The following is a 20,611-nucleotide window of genomic DNA, read 5'->3' as shown; positions in this document are numbered from 1 at the left end:
AGGGTGGTCAGTTGCTGGAACAGGCTCCCCAGGGAAGTGATCTTGGCACAAGCCCGTCGGAGTTCAAGGAGCACCTGAACAACACTTCTTATAGTCATATGGTTTAGTTTTAGGTAGTTCTGCGAGAAGCAGGGAGTTGGACCCAATGATTCTTACGGGTCCCTTCCAACTTGAGATGTTCTATGATTTTATGAGTGTAAGCGTAGGTCTTACTTTACAGAAGAACACTTGAAAAATCAGATACTTTTATCATAGTAAATTTAATCAGGCTTCTAACAAAGGAGACTCCTAACAAACTGTACAGTAATAATGGACATTTTAAATCAAAAATATATTAAATACGATTTCAGTATTCTTTTCATTAGCATTTTTAACACAAAGCAGAAACTCTGTTGTAATACCCTGAAGGCTCTCGGTCCTGTAGGCAAGTAGTGAAGCACTGTAGTTATGCTTCTGCCTCAGAGAAGTCTTTGCCTGTGGTTTCATGACTGATCTCTGTAAACCAGGCTGTTGCCAGAAGGGGCGGGTCAGGTTTAGCTACTGTGCTGCAACAGGCTGCCTCTCTTCCCCTCTCTCCCTCCCCAAATGAGCATCCTGTAGGATCCGGGAGCTGATTCCCCACTCATTGTGTAGCCCACAGAATCCTGGGGTAACAAGGTAAGTTGCAGGTCATCTCCTTTGAGTAATGTGAACTTTTAGAAACCAACAAAAGCCAACTGCAAAACCACACCCTACTGACATTAAAATTAATCAGGCATCTCAGGAATCTGATGCAGTACGTATTTAATACACCACATCAAGATTTGCATGTGTAAGATGCTGTGATATATACAGTACCTTGTACATGCAAAAAAAATTTTTATTTCATTTACTTTTCTGCAAATCGTTCTAATGAAAGCTGCAAAGCTATCTTGGTAAGGGGGCTGAATTCCCTGACTTTTTCATTTAGAAATACCGTGGACTTTGGAATTGGTGAGCTTTAATTATTAGTCCTTTAACAGTGTTTCACATGTTTCTAAAAGCAAATGTACCCAAAACAATCGTGCTTATACTTACCTCTTTGTGATAATGACTCAAATTATCCCTCTCCTAAGACGTTCATAAAACCCAATATCTTATTAAATGTAAAGCTGTACACAATCCAACAGTCAGGATACCGCCAATAAGTCCAAAATATTTTTAATCTCTGAAAAGTAATCATGTAGCACTGGCAGCTTCTCGACTCTCCTCAACCATTGTTCCCCAACTACGAGTCGCTCTATCGGGTCAAAGTAGCACTACACAGAACCACCTAGATTTGAAACAATGACGAAATTGGGGCCTTAGGGTTCAACTTCACGTTACATCTAATCCAAAGCAACCTGGAGTTACTAAACAGACGGTCCTGCTCGCTTTCCTTACCCCACCCTGCCACCCCAAATCCCTGTGCCTTCTTGATGTGGAAGGTAAAGATTACACACAGCCTCCTAATTGTTAAAACAGATGGATGAAAAGTGGTGAAAAGGTGTAAGGAGGGAGAGAGGGAGAGAGTAGAACGGACCTTTCCCTGCTCAGTGGCTGCCTGCAGTTACACTCTGTAAGGAGTCAAAAACGTAACAAAGGAAACTTTTAGTTGCAAATATGAACCAAAAAATGGAATTAATCCTACATAATACTGCTTACTAGCAATGACTCACGATATGGAAAACACCAAAATTTAAAAGGCATTTGTAGAACCTGCAATTAGAGCAAAAATACAGCACTGCTGGTATCAAGTAGTTAAGAGTTGCTCTGGCAGTCAAAGATTAGAGATAACCCCTAGTGTAATTTTACAGAGTTAATCTGAAGTTTAAAATCAAACTATAATAAATAATTTAGATCACAGTTGTGAACAATTCTGCAAGTTTTCCCTTCCTATAGTATATATGAAAACAAGACATATTTCTGCGTATGTTGAGGAATGAAGAGTTGCTTCTGGTTATTTTAATAAAAAATAGTGTTTGAAGTTACACTTACAAACATCAAAACATAAGTGTACATACATCAGACTGAACATTTTTTCCTAGGTAACTGTGTAAAGGTTTCAAAAATAGTTTGTCACTTTACAGCATTTTTTAAAAGAACATCCTTTCAAAGGAATATACGTCAACAAGTACAGGTAGGAAGAATGCAGTTATGGAGACCACAGTGAACAAGATAGAGCCACCTGAGCTACTATGAAGGAGTGCAGGCCTTGGGTTCAAATCTCCAACAAGATCTCCTCTTTCCCCGCAGAAAGCAGATTTATGTATTACGGCATACACAACGCAGAGAATCTGAAAGCGTACTTTTGTCCTTAGTATGAGCTTTCTTTGAAGGACTCTGATAGATCTTGATTGGCAGCATCATACTGAGCAATGAAATGTTTGAGTTCTTCAATGCATCGCTCACCTATTTCATGCAAATTCTGCCTTAGGGCAAACTGAATGGACTTCTCTAACGATGGATCTTTATCAATTAGCATCTTCACTACCATGCCAAAGGTTTCACAGTCCTGTCTGTAGACCTAGAAACAACACATTTTAGGAAATTATTATATGCACAACTCTCTACGTTAGCACACCAACAGCCCTCATTGAGTTAGGCACTGCAGACCCAAAGCAAACAAAGAATCTTGGATTTGATGCAGGTTTCAACTGGAAGACATATTTACCTCTTCCTCTCTTCTGGCTTGTGCTAATACAAATGTAACTAGTTCAGAACTATCTGGATGTAAGGAAAAATTCTTATTGGAAGAAATGCCTTAAAAAGAGTTATTAAGTTTATCTTGCAGCAATATTTAATAAGCAATGGCAGAGTAAGGTGCAAAGGCTAAATCTGATTTGCAAATTTATGTAAAATTAATTTAACTGTGGCATGTCTAGCAATCTCAATCTTTATACAAAAGCAACAACAACTTAGTTTGTAATCTTTCCTACTACTTTAAATACAAGTTGTGTTTAAATAATTTCACCAAATTATGTTTGTTTGTTGGATATCTGTTTCTCATAGAAGTCCTTGAAAAATATGACTTTAATTGGTGATTCAGCCGCTATGGATAAGAGAAATCCTGGCAGTGGTTTACGTGAACCCGTCTGATCTTGTACTGGGAACAAAGGGTTTGCAAGTCAGTTCTGTACCAAGGTTGAGGAAAAGTAACTTCTCATTATCACTGCAATTGTTTTTCAAACAAACATATGACTATGCTCTTTGGTGGTTTTCAAAGCTAGTCAGTGGCTTTTTAATTTTTTTTTTTTCTTCCAAATTCCAGCTAAGGTTATTAATCTAAACACCCACCAAAAAGGAATCTGTCAAGATGCCATTCATTTTCACACCTCTTTGGCCAATTTCCATTTAGAAAATACACCGGCTTTTTAAATGAAGATAAGTCAGTTTTATATCTCTGTACATTTGTTAGGAGAAAAAAAAAAACAAAACTAAAATGTTGATATTCCTCAAAGTATGATTATCAGTACTATGTGCTTGTTTTTTACTGAGATGTGTGACCCTTTCCTCCCACATTTATCTATATTGTGGACACAAGTGATACAACCGTATATAAGCAATTCCCCATTATTAAAAAAGAAAGAAAGAAACAAACAAACAAAAAAAAAACCCACAAGCAAACACCACCACACTGTTTCATTCCTAAGGATCAGTCTAAGGGAAGCTCAAGCATCTTCATGTCAGAGGAGCGGGGAGGGGGCGGGGGGGGGGGAAGACCGAAATATCCTGCATATAAATTAAACTATTCCCAGAGACACAATGATTTAACATGCTACCTTCAATAAAGACAGTCCTCAAATGTTTGTTCTATAAAAATAGTTTAAAATGGGACCTCCTTTTCAAACATTGGTTGGCAAATAAAATAAAACTTTTTTGAAGAATCTCATTTTCAACAGAGATTAAGAAGTCAGAAAGAAGAGTGCAGCCCAAAACAAACCGAAGCAGAACATCTGAAGTGTGGAAACGGTGTGCATGTGGGATTTTTTCAGAGAGGGGGTTTGTGTCCTGCTTCGTATGCTTAGTTCTTTGGTAGTAAAATATCAGCAAGAAATACAGACGCACAGAGTTCATGTTCCACAGCAAGTGAAGCACGGTATTTGCTAAGAGAACTTCCTTTTTTTTTTTTTCTAACTTTTTCCAAGGAAAAAGCTCAGGAGGAGTTGCTGTCTCTGATTAGCCGTATGACAAACAGATGGTATTTCACTTTGGGTAACTTGTGCCTTTCAAGTGCTTGCAGCATGCTTGCTAGCACCTTCACAGCACGATTTCTGAAAGGCGTTTTTCTCCCCAGAGCCATTATGTTGTGAGGGAAATAGTTCAAACTTTTTTTTTTCCCTTATGGCATGTCTATTTGTGCTATTTTATCACCTTTGAAGTGGTCAGACCAAGGATCTGTGAATGACCTATAGGTAAACAAACCTGGTAACTGTCAGTCTTCAGAGGATGCTGTGCAACACTGGCACAAGTAAAACCCTGACACTAATCGAGAACACAGCCATGTTGTCCGTCTTCTGCATGGGAAGGCACCCAAAAGCTACAACTGAAGGAAATTATCTACTCTTAATTGGTCTTCAAATTCATGGCAAATAGAGCTACCAGCTATTTCTCTCAGATGTCAGAAAGAACAAACCCAGATTAAATTCTCTGACCCTCAGCATATAAATATTAGCTCAATCGAAGCACATTTTTCTTCAAAACTTTCACAAAAGACGACCTGGAGGACAATCAAGAGAGCCATCACTGTCACTGCGTCTGCAGTCAGAAGTCACTTTGCTGTCACAACAATCTGGAAACTAAACACCCTCATACACAAGATGAATGTTTTCAATACTTTCTGACAAAAGACTTGGAAAAAAAAAAACAGAATGACCTAAAATATGGGAAAAGGGTGAGGGTGGGGCAGGAAGGCAGTTCTAACAACAGAAAACAAAGGAAACAGCTCAGCTCCTCGAACAACAATTGAGCAATTTTCCCTCCACAAGCTTTCTACCCCAGGTGCTAATTCTGATCCTCCTGGTGCAATCTGCCTGCTCAGTTGTGCTGATAAACCTATTTGGATAGCTGCAACGCAAATTGCATCTCTGAGATGATCCCTTTTAAAATTACTTCCTCTCCAATTAATGTGATTCAGTGATTCAATTCTAAAACCAGATGCATCAGCACAACTGGAAGAACCGAGAGACACAGTTGTGAAGTGGAAATAACTTCAGAAACCAGTTTATATCTGAAGCTAGTGCATGACTACCAACCCTCAGAGAGAAGTTACTGTGCTTTGCTGAAGGGAGGAGAGACTATCAATTATAAGAATCTCAATTACAGCTTAATCAACTATTTGAAAAAATATAATCAACCATTTGAAAAAATTGTGCAAGTACTCAAAGCTCTTGAAAAAGAGAATGGTGATGTGGCATATTAAATCAAAATCCATCTTCTCCACAGAAGAGGAGGAGGCTATTTCTGGAAAATAAGCTGAGAATGGAATGCTTAAGGAAGAAAGAAAACTGCAGAAAAGACTCCAAACAAGCAAAAAAGCTCTCCGTGGGAGACAAACACTGGAAGAACTTGTGACCCAACAAAGTTTGAAAATATCCTTATCTTTAAAATTCCAGCTGATACCAATTTTGAGCTCAGACCACGGAAAGCTCATCTGTAAACATCTGGAACTGAAACTTGAAAATGATTCCATGTGTGGGGAAAGAAGAAATAACATTTTTATACTGAAAAACAAGAAAGGGAATGATACCAATGACATGATTATTCTGTTTCTCATATACGTCAGGTAATCCTGAGAACAGCTAAAGCCAGAGGGCGATCATTTACCAAGGCCATAGCACACTTTTGTTCTCTGACCTAAGCTACAGCACTAGCATAATGGAAAGAATGTGTAACACTCCAGTAAGCAGATGAAGGAGAAGCAGAAACAGCTGCTCTATTTCCAAACACATAAATATGTTTATTTTTCTTTTTTAATATATATATACATATTATATATTTATATATAGTGTCTTGATTTTCCTATGAATGAGAAGTATATAGGCTGAATTCAAGTTCTCTTTCAAGAGTTTTCCAAAGTCAGCACATCTGGCATCTGTGATGTTAGAGGATCACAAATATGCCTACTTTTATATTATTCTCATGGCATTTTAGCTCTTTTTATTCTTACATGATAATAGCATAGAAGCTCTGGCTCAAATCAGTTCTTCACTGTGCTAGTCTCTGTATACAGAGTTTCGGTTTCATCTACACGCACCTCTACAGGTGTCACGCACCTGCAATATGTTAGTGAACACTCACATATTTGAGAAAACTAAACCAAAATTTGCGCTGTTAGAACTGTTTAAATATAGCTAAAAGGCATTTACTTCCAGATCTAGCTAGAGCAGTAGAGATGTTAGCCCCCAGGTTGGAGGTGATCACCAGATGGAGGTGACCAAGCCCTGGAATTCACCAGGTAGAACAAAACTTTTGAGAACTCCCCTCATCTGCATCTGTGTAGTTTCACAGCTGACCTCAAAGCATCATGAGCAGTGACTTGAATTGCAATGATGTATGACACTGACAAGGAAGAGATGAAGGATACCACACATTCTCTCCTTCCAGCTTGGCTTTGGGACATTAACTTCCAATGGGTAAGAAAGAGGGACAGAAGCAAGCACGTGGGGACTGCTCATTTCTTAGACTGCTATATCCCTGGTCTTGGCTTAAACCAAAGAAAACTTATTGAATGGCTCAGCTGATGCATGGAAAACACCATCACCAAAACTTTGTTGTACATCTGAACTCTGGGTGTGGATGAAATTACACCTAGCTAGGGGAATACCGTGATGAGCTGTCTACTACTCACTGACAAAGTCCGCATCATTTCCTCCCAGCGCCTAGCACAGCCCCATGTTCTTCTCCAAAACTGTCCCAGAGCTGCCCATGTATTTTGCGCAACAGCGCTGTTGGACAACATAAACAGTAATGAGAACAAAACTAGAACTTAAGATGTCCTCCACAGCAAGTGACTACAGTCTGCAGAAGAGTTAGAAATTTTGTCGTCTTGGTCTCAAAGTATTGCATACCTGGCCAAAAAGCAGCTTCATTTCAACAGCAAGACTAGACACAATATTCAAACGGGATGAGGCCAGGAAAAATAAGTAGGTTAAAATGTAGATATTAGCCACCTTTATTTCAATCCATGCACCACGTTTCCTCAGCTTAGCTCTACAGTCTGCGCAAAGAAAGGCTTTTTAACTGCTCAAGGTGTTTCAGAACAGCTGAAACTACAGCTTCTGCTCTAAGCAGCCTTTGAAGAAGAGGAAAATGAGGGAAGTTCCCTGATAACTGGAAAGACCCTCAGGAAGACTGGTCCCACCAGGCTACAAGTTAGCCTCCCATGTCCACAGCTGGTAGAAAGTTCAACTGAGTAGCAAATGGGAGATGTAAATTTCTCCTCTCCATCTCAGAAGGGACTCAACTGAATCTTCACTTCTCATTTCTGGGAGAATTGTCCTAATGACTGTGTTTTGTTTTATATAAAGGCAGGCAACATTAACTATCTTCTCCAGCTATGATTTTGAATGAATATGACTGTGGCACTTTTTTGAATGCTCTTGGCTTTACACATATGTAAAAGCCTCTTGAGTAGGAATCATCAAGAGACTTGGGCACATGAGGCTCGAGCAGCTTTATGCACGAGATGTGCAAATTCATTTCAATGCACAAGATGGTACTTCTCACAAACAAGAGGACCACATCCATTAAGTGGATGTGATGATTTAGCAAGTGAAACTGATGCCCATGATTTAATCTGTAATTTCTAGTCCTTTGTTGTTTTTCATCACAATCTTTCCTGCATTTCTGAGCATTCTTATCATTCCATACCTTTACAGATTCATCTAACACCCTCTCACCTCCACCAGCATTCCTTCTTCACAGCAACTCGAGGTGCTCAGAGCAGCTCTGTACCATATGCATGCAGCGCACCATCAGTGCTTGTGAGTCAGTGCTCATCTTCAGAGATGCCTGTTCTCAGCTCCTCATCCAGACGGCCAAAGACCCTCAAGGCTCAGTTCACATAGGGGAAGGAGTGAGGGTTGTGGCTCAGAAACCACGTTAAACAGCCTGCAACCCTTAGATACTAACTCACCCTTGAGAAGATCCAACATGCCCAGCAATCACAATCTTGTATCTGTGATTCATGCAAGTATTCATTTAATATATTATCTTTCAGAAGACAGAAACTTTTCAGTTACTAAGGGCACATTTCCCACAAGTATCAAATACCCCATACAAGGAGGAAAGAAGCAACACGCTCACTGGTAGTTGTTTGATTTCTGACAAAGGCAGAGCTTGAACTTGCACAGCACAAGCGCAGCACAAGTTTGAAAGCCGTACCACATCCCCTCCAGCCACCCCATTAATGAAAGAGCAAACTGCCTGAAATCTCTCTCGCTTCAGTGAAGCCCCAGGGCTCCTCTACACCAGACAGAGGTAAGAGGTTTTGTTCCCCCAGCTAAACCACGGCAGCCGGGTCGGTATAGCCCTCTGGTGGTATAAGCCAGCTTCTCATTTCCCCTCCTCAGCAGACCTAAAATAAGCCTGACAAAGCACTCTTCTGTTAACACAGCCACCTCTACGAAAGGTTTTCCCACCATGGGTAGCCAGGCTATGAGGCATAATCTTTCTTGCACTCGTAACTAAGAGCAACGCTAAAAGATTTTGTAATGTAGACCTGGCTCTAAGCTGCTTGCACATGTAGTAAGATTTTGCATGTAATTCTGCATGTAAGCTCTAGCAAACTGGGAAACAACTGTTCATCTAATGACTTCAGTGTTGTTGATATCAAAGTATTTTCCTTGCTAAACATATTTTTAAATATTTCTTCTCTCCAAATAACTTATTTTTAATTTATTTACACACTATATTGGATTTTTCTCAGTCATGCAAATTAGACTTTACGAACTTACCCGAAATTTACTCTCCTAAAGTACAATAAACTAATCCTCTACTGAAAGAGTACCAAGGAATTTTCATCACTGCAGCAGCAATGTAATTGCACTGTTATCTTTATGAGTACAATATATAAATTTATAGCTCCACAGTGCAAAGACTGCTCAGAACTGTCATTAAACCACTTGCAGACAATTCCCATGATCAAGACATTTAAAACTGGTTTTCAACCGAGATGAACTATTTTCCACGGTTACAAAAAGCTAAATTAACGTACAACAAATTTATTACTTAGTTACAATTTTTAATTATAAAATATCAACAAGTCTACTCTATTCCTTTCTTAAAAATGCACTAACAATTCTGCCTTGAATCTATGTAATAATTTCTGCACCCATTACTCAATGTGTTTATAGACCAATTAGATATTAATTGAAATGCAAATTGGGAGAAACAAGTTATTTAATCTACTATGTAATAATGAACAAATTCATGTTAATTTGCTGCTTACTGAAGATACGGGAAATATTAAAATTATCTGCATAAAAATGCAATTCTGCCTCCCCTTCCATTTAAAGTTTCAAGTGCCTGGTTTAATCAATTTGATCAGTTTTCAGAGTAAAGCCCACCATTTTTGGCATCTAAAAATCTGACTGAAAGGTCTGCTGGAAGTCTGTTGTGTGGAATAGATGCTGAGAGCACCATCATTTTAAAAGAAACGTGAATTCCGATTTGAACTCTGCTTTCCCCTCAAGTACCGGGACCAGCAACGTGGGGGATGGCGAGTGCGGCAGGGATGGGCGTTGGGAGCTGCGGCGGCTCGGAGGAGGCCCCTGGGAGAGGCAGCTGGGGCCACCCGGCTCTGAACTCCCCAGGAGCCAGGACCCCACATGGGACACGGTATTTCTGCTCAGCTGATCCACAGCATCTTGCTTCTAGGACACAGCATCTCCTGCCTGCATTTTTATTTATTTCTTTGACTAAACTAATTTGAAAGAGGAAGGTAAACTCTAACACAAAGTCACCGCAAGGCTTCCTGCTCCATTTTAAAGCATAATTCTACTATGAAAAGAGATGAGAAGTGCTCTATAAAATTGAGGGGTGAGTGTCTACGTCTACAGTAACAAACTCTCTGCTGACTTTACACATAAATTTTTAGCCTGAAAACCCTAAAGAGTTGGCTTAGGCCCTGATACACAATTCTTGTCTTTCCCACTCTGTGTAAATACACTGGGAAGAAAACATGCAGGCCAAATTATTTACTGACATGAAACCATCATCTACAATTTAATCTCAAGACATCATCTGGATACTCTGCTTCAAATCATGTCCCTGGTGACACCTCTGCAATTACAGTGAAGTCATGGGGTTTGCACAGGGTGGAGTCGGTTGCAGCGCAGGGACAGCCTGGGCCTGGCTCAGCTGGGCAAGGACTGCAGGAGCGCCGAACAGAGCCACGCTGCCTTGGCCTCAGCACGTCAGCCTCATCTTCCTACGCCTCCTGTTGCGCAGGGCTGCCCCTCAGCAGTAACACTTCTAATCATCATCTCTGTAGAGGAGCGCCAACCCTCCTCAACTCTTTTCTTCCTCCCTTCACCATCAAAAAAAATTTACACCTTCTTGTGCATTTACTCAATGCTTATAAAGCACTCTAAAGATGGAACACATAGCTTTTGTATGAGTCTTCAGCAGAGCCAAAAATAATTAAAATAAAAAGCAATTAAAAAGGCAAATCTTCAACAACGGTAGTAAGTGTTTATAGCTCCAGTTACACAGGACAACTATAGCAGACCCAGGCTATATGGTTCTGAACAATCACAGCAAAAGCCAACTGAGTTGGTACCCTTTAGAAATCTGTAAACAGAGCTATTGAACTGTCACAGCTCTCTTAAGTCAAAGTGAGCAGGGAAAGCGTCGTATCCACAGTACTCAGCAGAGTAAAAGAAAAACCTTAAACTGCTATGACTTGTACTGCCCAGTAATTAAACTAATACCTGGGAAAGTTCAGCAACAGTTCCGTTGATGAAAACTTAACATTTTCCAAATAGTTTGTAGTAATTTTAAAGCAATGGGGAACAAGTTTTCAAACAAAGCAAGAAGTTTACTTAAAATATATTGCTAGGAAATCCATATATTTACTTTAATAATTTTTAATACTACAGTGGAACCCTTTAAGTGAATGTTTAAATGAACATGAATGGACACAGAACAAAAATGTACATGATGATACACTTCATTTAATGTTACATTTTGGCAAGAGCAAGTGCAATATTACTTCAAGAAATGTCTTGCTCAGTCAAGCAGAAGTAGCTCCCATGTGGGAAAGCAAGGACTATTATGTTACATGGTTTTACTGGAGATAATTCTTTGCTAAACCAATCAGACCACATAATAACAGCATTCTAACAGCAACTACAGGCCCTTGGAGACCAGTTTGTGTGTGGCCTAGATTTCATAGGCTTCTTTACAACAGATGTGTTGGATGAGGGTAGTGTTACTTCATATATTAACTTGTGTGTTCCTTCGGTAAAAACAGCAGTATTAGTTTAAGTTCCACCTCTTACAGATTCTTCTTATAGAATGTGTGTGCCTTCTGCAGGCAGATGATAAATCTGAACTCAAATAATCCATAGAAATTACAATTAATCAGTTTCTAAACCTCACTAGAAGTACTGATGATCTCTTAAAGACATAATCAGTGCCACCTTTTCAGCTCATGTGTAAGACACCCTGGCTGTGTGTTTAAGACTGTCTGGCTATGAACAACTGTGCAGCTAAAGTGAAAAAAATTGTCTGAAAGAACAACAATTTATAGATCTATTAATTTCCCTTTGTTCCATAATGATCTTCAAGCATAGAAACTGCATTTTCATAGGACCATAAATGAAAATAAAATTCTAAAACCTCTACTGTCTGATGGATGCTAAAAAAATCCCATTACTTGAAATGCACCAGGTCAGGATTAAACGGGAAATAATCAGCTTTATGTCAAAGGAAGGACCTCACCCTGCAACTTTTTATTTATAAAATACTGAATTGATGGAAAGCTATTTCCTAAATCTGCTCCATGGTAAACTTATTGCTTCATGAAAAACAGGAAGGGTGAAGTTTATCTACAAAAGACTCTGTCTGTGTTAATTCTCTTGTTAAAAATGCTTTAATAGCTTTCAGTTATGTCCACCGACCATAAAGGAAAGCGATATTAATTTAAGCTTCGTTAGAATGGGCTGTATATTAATGGCAACAACTCCAGGACAAACGCATCCTCCTTGTTATAAGACCATACAAATATTTTTCTAAGAAAAGTACAATATTTTAAAATCCCCATCTATGGAGTGTGTCGCAGTCAAGATCAGCAATGGTGCATGAGCTTTTACCAAAAAGTAACTTGTGGAGATTTAGTTTTCCCTCAGCAAAAGTTTTCACACTTTCAATTTCAACAAGTATCCTCAGCTACATTATTCTCAGATTGAACATTCTGCATTAAGAGGGCTCATTTTTGTTAATGGTCAAGACAGAATTTTATCCTTAGGTGTGCATCACCTACATTTTCTTCAATAGCACAATGTAAATGAGCAGCAAGAGAAGAAAATGAAAAAAAAAATCTTCCTTTTCCAATTAAGAGCAACTCCCAGCAGATGAGTTGCACGATTAACTGGCAGCAGCATTATTATTGTAAACTCAAAGCTAGTCAATCTATGAGTGTAAGAACCAGCCCTTAAATGAGAAGGCTTTCTCACCATCACTGCCTAAAGAGCAACTTCATATTTTTTTTTCCTTCTTTAATGGTTAAACAAAATGCTAAAGCAGGTTTGGATATGCATGCCAAAGGTTAGGTTTTTTAATCACATCTGCAGCATAAAGAAACTACTACACAAACTAAGTCAAGTACTGCATGTCATGGACAACTTTTCAGAAAGGAAAAGCAACAGCTGCAAGAAGAAAAACAATTACTTAGATTACCAACATTTTATTACTCAGTTTATGTTAAACCTTAAGGTTTCTGAAAGTTTAGAGTTACTTCACACATTATATTAGCCTCACAAATCAGTTTTATTAGTGCCTCAAAAATGGATCAAATTTTTTTCATGTCCAAGTCATGGTCCTGTCTCTATCCATCAAATAGTCACTCTCATCATTTACTTCAACTACTCATTTAAAATATAAAATCAAATAAGGAAAAAAGTAAATTAAGGCCATGTTTTTGCGGACTTGTGTAAGCCTTCCCTAGCTTGCGGATGGATATCTTTTTCGACATGCAGCTGTGATGGCTGAAAAGACTATTCCCCCTTCCCAGCTGTCACCATCTCCATGTCAGAAAGCATCACCCCACTTGTGTGAGCCAGTAATATATTTCATTCAAATGAATAAATTCATTTTTAGGCAAAATTGGCCTGATTAGGTCACAGGCTAGTCACATAAGGTCACATCAGTTGGGTTGTGGGGAGGAATCACCTACTCTGGGTCAGAAGGTGGTGAGTAGCTGTAGATGGCATCCAGAGAGGACATTTATCTACAGCCTTACTCATGCGTCCAGTCTCCTCGAGCTCATCTGGGACCATTCATACAACTGCTACCGAACTCAAAGCACACAGGATCTGTGTTTAAATAACTGTGTCCCCTAGCACGTATCTTCAGTCAAATACAAAATAGAAACAGAAACAGAACATAAACTAGCATAATGGCTGGAGGTGGAGCAGGTCAGAAAAGCAGTATGATGACACCTAATTTCTCATTGCAAATATATTAATTCCTTCCATAGTTTTATCATTCAACACCCAAACCATCTCTCCTGAATTTGTTCCCACAATTCTAGCTATTTCCACTTCAATTTGGAAACAGAAATCTGATCCAAAATTTGGTAAAAATAGAAAGCATGTCTCTCCTCAAAGAGAAAGCCACAAGGAGCAGAGACAGTCTTTTATGGTTAGTAAATCATATGTCTTAGGGCACTGATTACCAATTGTGGTTCCAAGGGAACGTAGTAGGAGTTCTGCATTTACTCAGTGGGTACACCACTGATTGTATCCCACAGTACTTGGAGTTAGTTATTTGATAAGTTTGGGTTACAGCTCGTAAGTAATATTGAAGAATCATAGCGATTAGTTGGATCAGAAAAGCTTGGGAACCACAGTTTTTTTCAGTGTGAACTATTTTTCCATGTCAAAACCCAGCCTATTTTGTATTTAATAAGATCTTCTGAGACTAAGAACATTGGCTTTCTATTTCCTCATCACAAGCCTTTATTAATGAGATAGTTAAGCAATGCTGCAGCAGTTCAGCACAAGAACTGTTACCTGTCAAACTCATTAAAGGAATGTCTGCCCTGTTCAACCCAGTGTCACTGAACATTTTCCAGAAGTTGTCTGATGGGGGGAACTGACAGAGGACAGATTTGGAACGAACTTCGTGAGATACGTGAACACACTCATGACTTTTTGAAGTGCTTGCCTGTCTTCAGATTCTGGTATCCACTGAAAAGCCTGGATTCTTTTTGACTCTGGCTTCAGTCAGTCCTTATAAAAAGTATTATGACCAACAGAAGAAAAGTGTGACCACCAAATACTGCTTTGTGTTGGGGTTTTTGGTTTGGTTTTTCAGGGATTTTTTTTTTTTTTTTTGAGAGCTTTATCTCAGTATTCTTCAGATAGCTTTCACAGTTTTCTGTGATCCCTGACATGTATAAATTGTGAAAACAGCACAATGCAACAAATTCACTAAGTAAAAAAAATAAAGATATTTCTAGTACTCAAGAGACAACACTTGCACAAGGATACTAAAGGACTAGACTCAGTCTGCTTGGATTTACTCCATGAAACATCTTATTTAATCTAACCGTAAAACAAGGACATTGATTATGGTATCAGTATTTTTTTTTATTAGTAATCACAGTAAAGCATTGTTGTGTAAATTAACAAGTCAATTAAAAAAAAAAATAAAGCTACAACAAATTAGCAGCTGCCTGGCAATTCAGTCAACTTCCTGCAGGTTAAAGATTTGTTGAGTATCACCAGTAACATTAGGAATCATGGTCACTTTGGAGATGCAGCAAGTTCTGCCTCTAGTCAACACTCCAATGTGTAGAACTTCACTCTGGCAAGTTACACAGGCAGCGAAAGGTATGGGGGGGGGGGCGGGCGGGGGTTGACTCTTCATAAAGTTCCAAACTACTCCCAACACCTTGCTGATTCGAAGATATCCTTAAATAATTAGGAAATCTGTTAATATCTGCAAACATACTTACTTTGCCATATTAATCTTATCTTTATAGATACATAGACTATTGTTTGCATAGTCTAAAATAATTCACTTTAGAGCAGACACCAAAAAAAAAAAATTCAAGTCAAACAGCTAAAATCTGGGGAAGGAGTAAGCTAACAAGGAGGTAATACAAAAGAAGATCTAATCTAAATAATGAAACTGGAAACCACAGAACTGGATAGGAAAGTATTTATTGAATAAAACGTGCTGTTATGATATGAATTTTTTTTATGCTGTATCTCGAAGCAGAATAATAGCTGTTGCTGATGAAGTCTACTGATGCTGGATTGATACAGTGTGTTGTGGATAAGAACAGCACAGAAAGAGAGCAAGTCTCTTTTGATAAGCAGAACTAAAGAGTTTACTGCCTAAGATAAAAATAGGTTGCTAAAGGTCAAACACTTTAATGCAATAGCCAAAAAAAACAGTACCATGCCATTTACCTTTTAACCTTACTCCATACAATATTACCATGTGCTCTCAGAGATACAGAATAGACAGGGGTTATTCGTACAAACATATCCTGAAAAATAAGGCATTCCTCCCTTCATGCAGTCTTCCAAAACTTTTTTTTTTTTAACAAAACAGTTCATGCTAATAAAGATCTGTCTGAAGTACACTGTCTGGAAACAGAATTAAATGAGGGAAAAAGAAGAACATGAATGAAATTAAAAATGAAATTAAAAAAAAAGGAATTAAAAAAAAACATAATTAAAATGAATGACATTTTCTCATTTCATTTAGAAATTCCAGTGGCCTTTTTGTTTCTTAAAATCACATAAGAGTATAAACATTGCAAACTTTCTATTTTCAAGTCAGCAGGTAAAACATTTTGTTATTTTGAGGATTAGTATCCACAAATAACTTATTTACATGCTAAAGAAAGGATTGTTTCATTTATTTATTTATTTAAGAGTATAATGGACTGTGTAGAATGATAACAGTAACTGCTTCATAATAAAAAAAAATAGTTGCCTTCTACAGGGTAAGTCAGTAGCTTACACTCTTAATGAAAAAAAATATGACTAACACTTTCCATTTGTTGGCTGCAAGGCACTGAAACCAGATCTTAGAACCATTGCTTCGGTTTAACATGATCCACTGACTCCCTTCATCTCATCTCAACTTCGTATTAACCTCTCATTCACTTGTTCACCTCTTCTCTTTGTTCCCCTTAGTTCTCCACTGCTCAGCAAACGACACTGTGGACAAAGCCAAATCACTCTTCCTCCTCCAAAGACCTTGCAGTTGGCCAATAAATACAAAATAAAGGAACCACTACTACCTCTGACTGCCTTCACTTCTGCCACCACAATTTTATCTGAGTCCTTCCCATTCCCTCAGCAAGTCTTCACGCAAGCTCTCTTATAACCTAGGTCTCTGAAAAATTAGAAATTCATTGAAAAATATTTCATGTCAACTGAACTATCTGAGTATCTTTGTATTACCTTGGGACATAAATGCATTTACATTTCATGCATTTCTATCAAATATGAAAATGTAAACAAAAAGTATGTTTCATAACTAAATGGAAACATCATTTAAAGAACAGAAACAAATACAGCCCATTATACATTACGTACATATGCACATATGCTCTCTCAGAGCTTTAATGTAATATATAATATAGCAGCTTTAAGGAATACAGTAAAAAAACTACTTGCTTACCAGTTACACACACAGGCTGAGCAATTCATACTGAAAAGCATACCAATGAAAGCTTCTATCTTTATATGCATAAAATCTTACCTGACACTAGACACTGAGTATCCATACTCAGTTAAGATGCTAAATGACCTTACTTCTTTTAAAATCTTAGCTGATCCAGAATGGACAAAAACATGCTCACCACTTTATCCCTAACAGAGCCCCCACATATCTTAACATAATTCTTCAGCAACACACATGTATTTTTCAAGAATACTTATTCTTACTGCACAGAAACACTTAGTCAAACAGCAACAGACGGAAGAGAAACCAAAGCCTGAGATAAAGGAATAAGACACAAGCCGTGTTACTATGAAGACACTAGACTTTCAAAAATACCCAGTATCATTTTTATCAAAAGCGCTACAGGTGATCGAATCCTGCTTTTCCTAAAGTAGAAAGGATCATTTTTATAATAAATGTAATGATTGAAAAAAGTGAACAAACTGGACCACACGCAGAGCAAAGAGGATTGGGCTGCAAAGCAGAAGCTACATTCTTGGAAGTCCTCAATGTATAGCACAGGTCTAAGACACGCAAGGAGTCACCTTACATTTTCACCGCACTGTCAGAAATACATACATGCAAAAATGTTATTTCTCTCACCAATAAAACTGTATTTGGATCAATATAAATGAACAAGGAGGGAATAATCTTTACAGAAGATGAGACACTTCTGGTCTGACTCACTGCTCTTGCTGCTTACCCTGCCAGGAGTAACACCTACACAGATCAAAAGGCTCCCAGAGCCAGCTCATTATAATGACACAGGCTTTTCTTGGTAGCAAAAAGCCCACCCCGCTTAAAATATACAGGAACACTCCTAAACAGAGTTTCTTTGGCAACTTATCTGGGTCATGAGAGACCATATAATTACTTCAAACTCAAGATTTTTTTGACCACCCCCATTGCCCAAATACTGGCTGAGAAATGATATAGAAAATTCACACACCAAGAACGCACTCCATATTTAGCTAATTTTTAAAAAGTTTGTCTTATCAAATCACATATAAATTCGCTATTTTAGATTAATCACATCTGGATTAGGTATGCTAATGACTCAATACTACAACCATTTTACTGTGTATTTACTAGTGTACAGATCATAATTGTCACATTTGGAATGCAGATGTAATTCTCAATCCAAAAGGAGATTGCAAGAATAACAAGACCAATAATTTTGTATGCACTGTGAAACATTTCACTGTGTTATTAAAAGCAAGTAACACTTATATATGGGCTCAAGAAACCAATACCCTAAACCAAATCAAGGGTGAGTTAGAGAGCTTTCCAGAGCTCAAACATTTAGGTATCCAGTTACCAGAAAATCAAAGGGGGGAAAAAAAGCATTAACTGACCTCAGTGAAACAGGAAACAGTATCTCAAGAGTTTATCTTTGCTTCTGATTTTAGTGAAAACATACTTGCAAGAAAACATCCTTCAATAGCAATGTCAGAAGAAGGAAAATTGTGCAGTGAGCTGTAGTTATGCCTACTATTAAATTTTAGAAAAACTAAAAAGAAGTATTTAAAAATTAATCAGTGCATTTTTAAGTTATGACTAGACCTACACTCAGGTAAGCAGATTAATAGTTTCATTAAAAACTATATTCATATGTTTTTTATTTTTAGATGATGAGAAATACAGTAAGGTGAATCAAACAGACAGCAGAATGATGAGCAGTGACTGCATGCTTATCAAATTCTTCAGTAAGCGATTTCAGCTACTGGATGCAGGAACGCTGCATTTCCTGCCTTACCATTGTAGCTTCCTGCAGACGCCTCGAGGGCATCCAGAGGGAAAGACACCAAGCTGGAAGCACCTGACTACTCCCCACTTGTTTCTGGCACCAGAAATAGCAACGAGTTTTCTTGCATGATGTAGCGTCTCCACCCTCCAGCCAGGGAGAAACTCCACTGCACTTGCCCATGGGCTTCAGTGCTGCTGTGGAATTAATTCCCATCTCCACCCATGTTCCTCTTGTTCCCCATCTCTTTCTTTTCCCCACCCTCTTGGCTGCAGTTCCTGATCTTGGCACAAAATCTTTCTTTTTTCAACTGTAAGTCCAGTCCCACCCTCGTTTATTGCTTCCCACACTCCCAATTCCCAACCCTACCTCTCCTGTCATCACAAATCCTTTCATCTCTTCCAGATTTCCTCCACCCTCTAATTCAGAGGTCACCTCATCCCTCAGCTAGACATAGTTCCACTCCATCTCTTCCTCAGAAACTCTTGCATTCTTTTGCTTCATGGGTCCTCTCCTGCATCCAGTCCACCTTGCATCTTCCCTTTGGCACGGTCCACCTCTCTCCACAGAGAAGGAACTTTGACAGGAAGATCCCTAACTTGACATTCACATGCCTTGCTACACTGGTTTCTCGCCTTTCAACTATGTGAAAAAACCTAAACTTTTGTTGGGCATGGACGGGATGCACCAATCATTGCCAAGGGCTGCTGAAGGTATGGTCTCCATCCCCTTGCTAGGAGGAGAGCTATGGGCTAGACTGCCCCAGCAGTAGAAGTAATCTAATTACAGGTTTCAAGAAGGCTGTATCCTGCTCAGAGGTTCCCCATAAATGAACAAAGAGAAATCTTTATCTTAAACTGTAACACAGTCTTTGTTGTAACTTCCCTGTTCAGTGGCAGGTAAGAGACACATTCAAAAGGGCTTTCAGCTTTACTTTACAGTGAGTTGTGCCTTGGTGTGGGAACATTTCTCTATAATTGCACATTTCCAGTTCTTCATTAGCTGACAGGCAATAAATACATAATCCACTCAGAAATATTTTTATCTTCATTTTCCTAAAAGTGCAAGTACTTTAATGAACTGTAAGAGGTTAAGAGTTTGAATTCAAAGGGACACATTAATTAGTTCATAAAACTGAACTATCTCACTGCCAAAAACACTGGCTATTGTGACTGCTCTTTCCTCTCAAGATCTACTTCAGAACTTTAGGGACTAGGTACCAGCTTGGTTCACAACTAAATCAAAGTTTGGTTCCAACAAGCCAGCTGGAAGAAGCTGTTATGAGGGTGTCTACTGATGCACTAGTGCTCCCAAACATGTAGAACCAAGGCTATTAAAGTTAGAAGATTGTGAGGTGTACTAAAGGAAGAAGAGAGTTCTGGTCACAGCAGCTTTACACAGAAATTAAACAGAAATATTTTTTTCAGTTTTACCTTCCCTATGAGAAAAAAAAAAAGAAACAGTTACTACACAAATACTAAAACTACCAAAGACTATAATTTTCTATAGATTTCTGCCTGATGATTAAATAATTTTGAGTGCCTAACGCAGTGCTTTTGGGATACTAAATGTTCAGAGACAGTAGTGGCTGGACACACAACACAGCCTGGGTACTCACAGCATTTAAAGAACCATGCTGTGAATAAGAGAACCGGTTAAAGAAGTATCTGCAAACTTTTTATTCTTTTTCCTGATCTGATGCATAGCCAGGTCCCACAAAGACTACTGTGCCAGCAGAGAGACATAATTTCTTAAACTATGGCCTCCACCAAACTCTTTGCAACGTGCAGTTGAGGTCTACAATGGTAGAAGTTGGATTTTTCGTTTTGTTTTTGAAAACAACTGCAGCACTTGCTTAAGGGGACTTTCTGATGTTTAATGAGATGGAATCATATTACGGTCTTTCTCCACTCAACTCATACAGTTTCTGCTACTGCCTATTTTCATAAAGCTTGTAAC

At 38.5% G+C, this 20,611-nt stretch overlaps 1 protein-coding gene across 3 annotated transcripts in view; it reads right to left on the bottom strand.

The window, feature by feature from the left end:
- Positions 1-241: 241 nt before the first annotated feature.
- Positions 242-20,611, bottom strand: part of PPHLN1 (periphilin 1) — a 76,479-nt gene continuing 56,109 nt past the window's right edge. For all 3 annotated transcript variants that reach the window (XM_086748200.1, XM_086748208.1, XM_086748218.1), the window contains one exon: positions 242-2,524. In XM_086748200.1, coding sequence (XP_086604326.1) covers positions 2,315-2,524 — 210 coding nt within the window. In that variant the 3' untranslated portion in view covers positions 242-2,314. The remainder of the gene's footprint in view (positions 2,525-20,611) is intronic.

Source organism: Chlamydotis macqueenii, chromosome 1 (genome assembly GCF_036417535.1).
Source record: "Chlamydotis macqueenii isolate bChlMac1 chromosome 1, bChlMac1.mat, whole genome shotgun sequence".
Taxonomy (NCBI): Eukaryota; Metazoa; Chordata; class Aves; order Otidiformes; family Otididae; genus Chlamydotis; species Chlamydotis macqueenii.
This window is presented reverse-complemented; position numbering and strand designations above follow the sequence as displayed.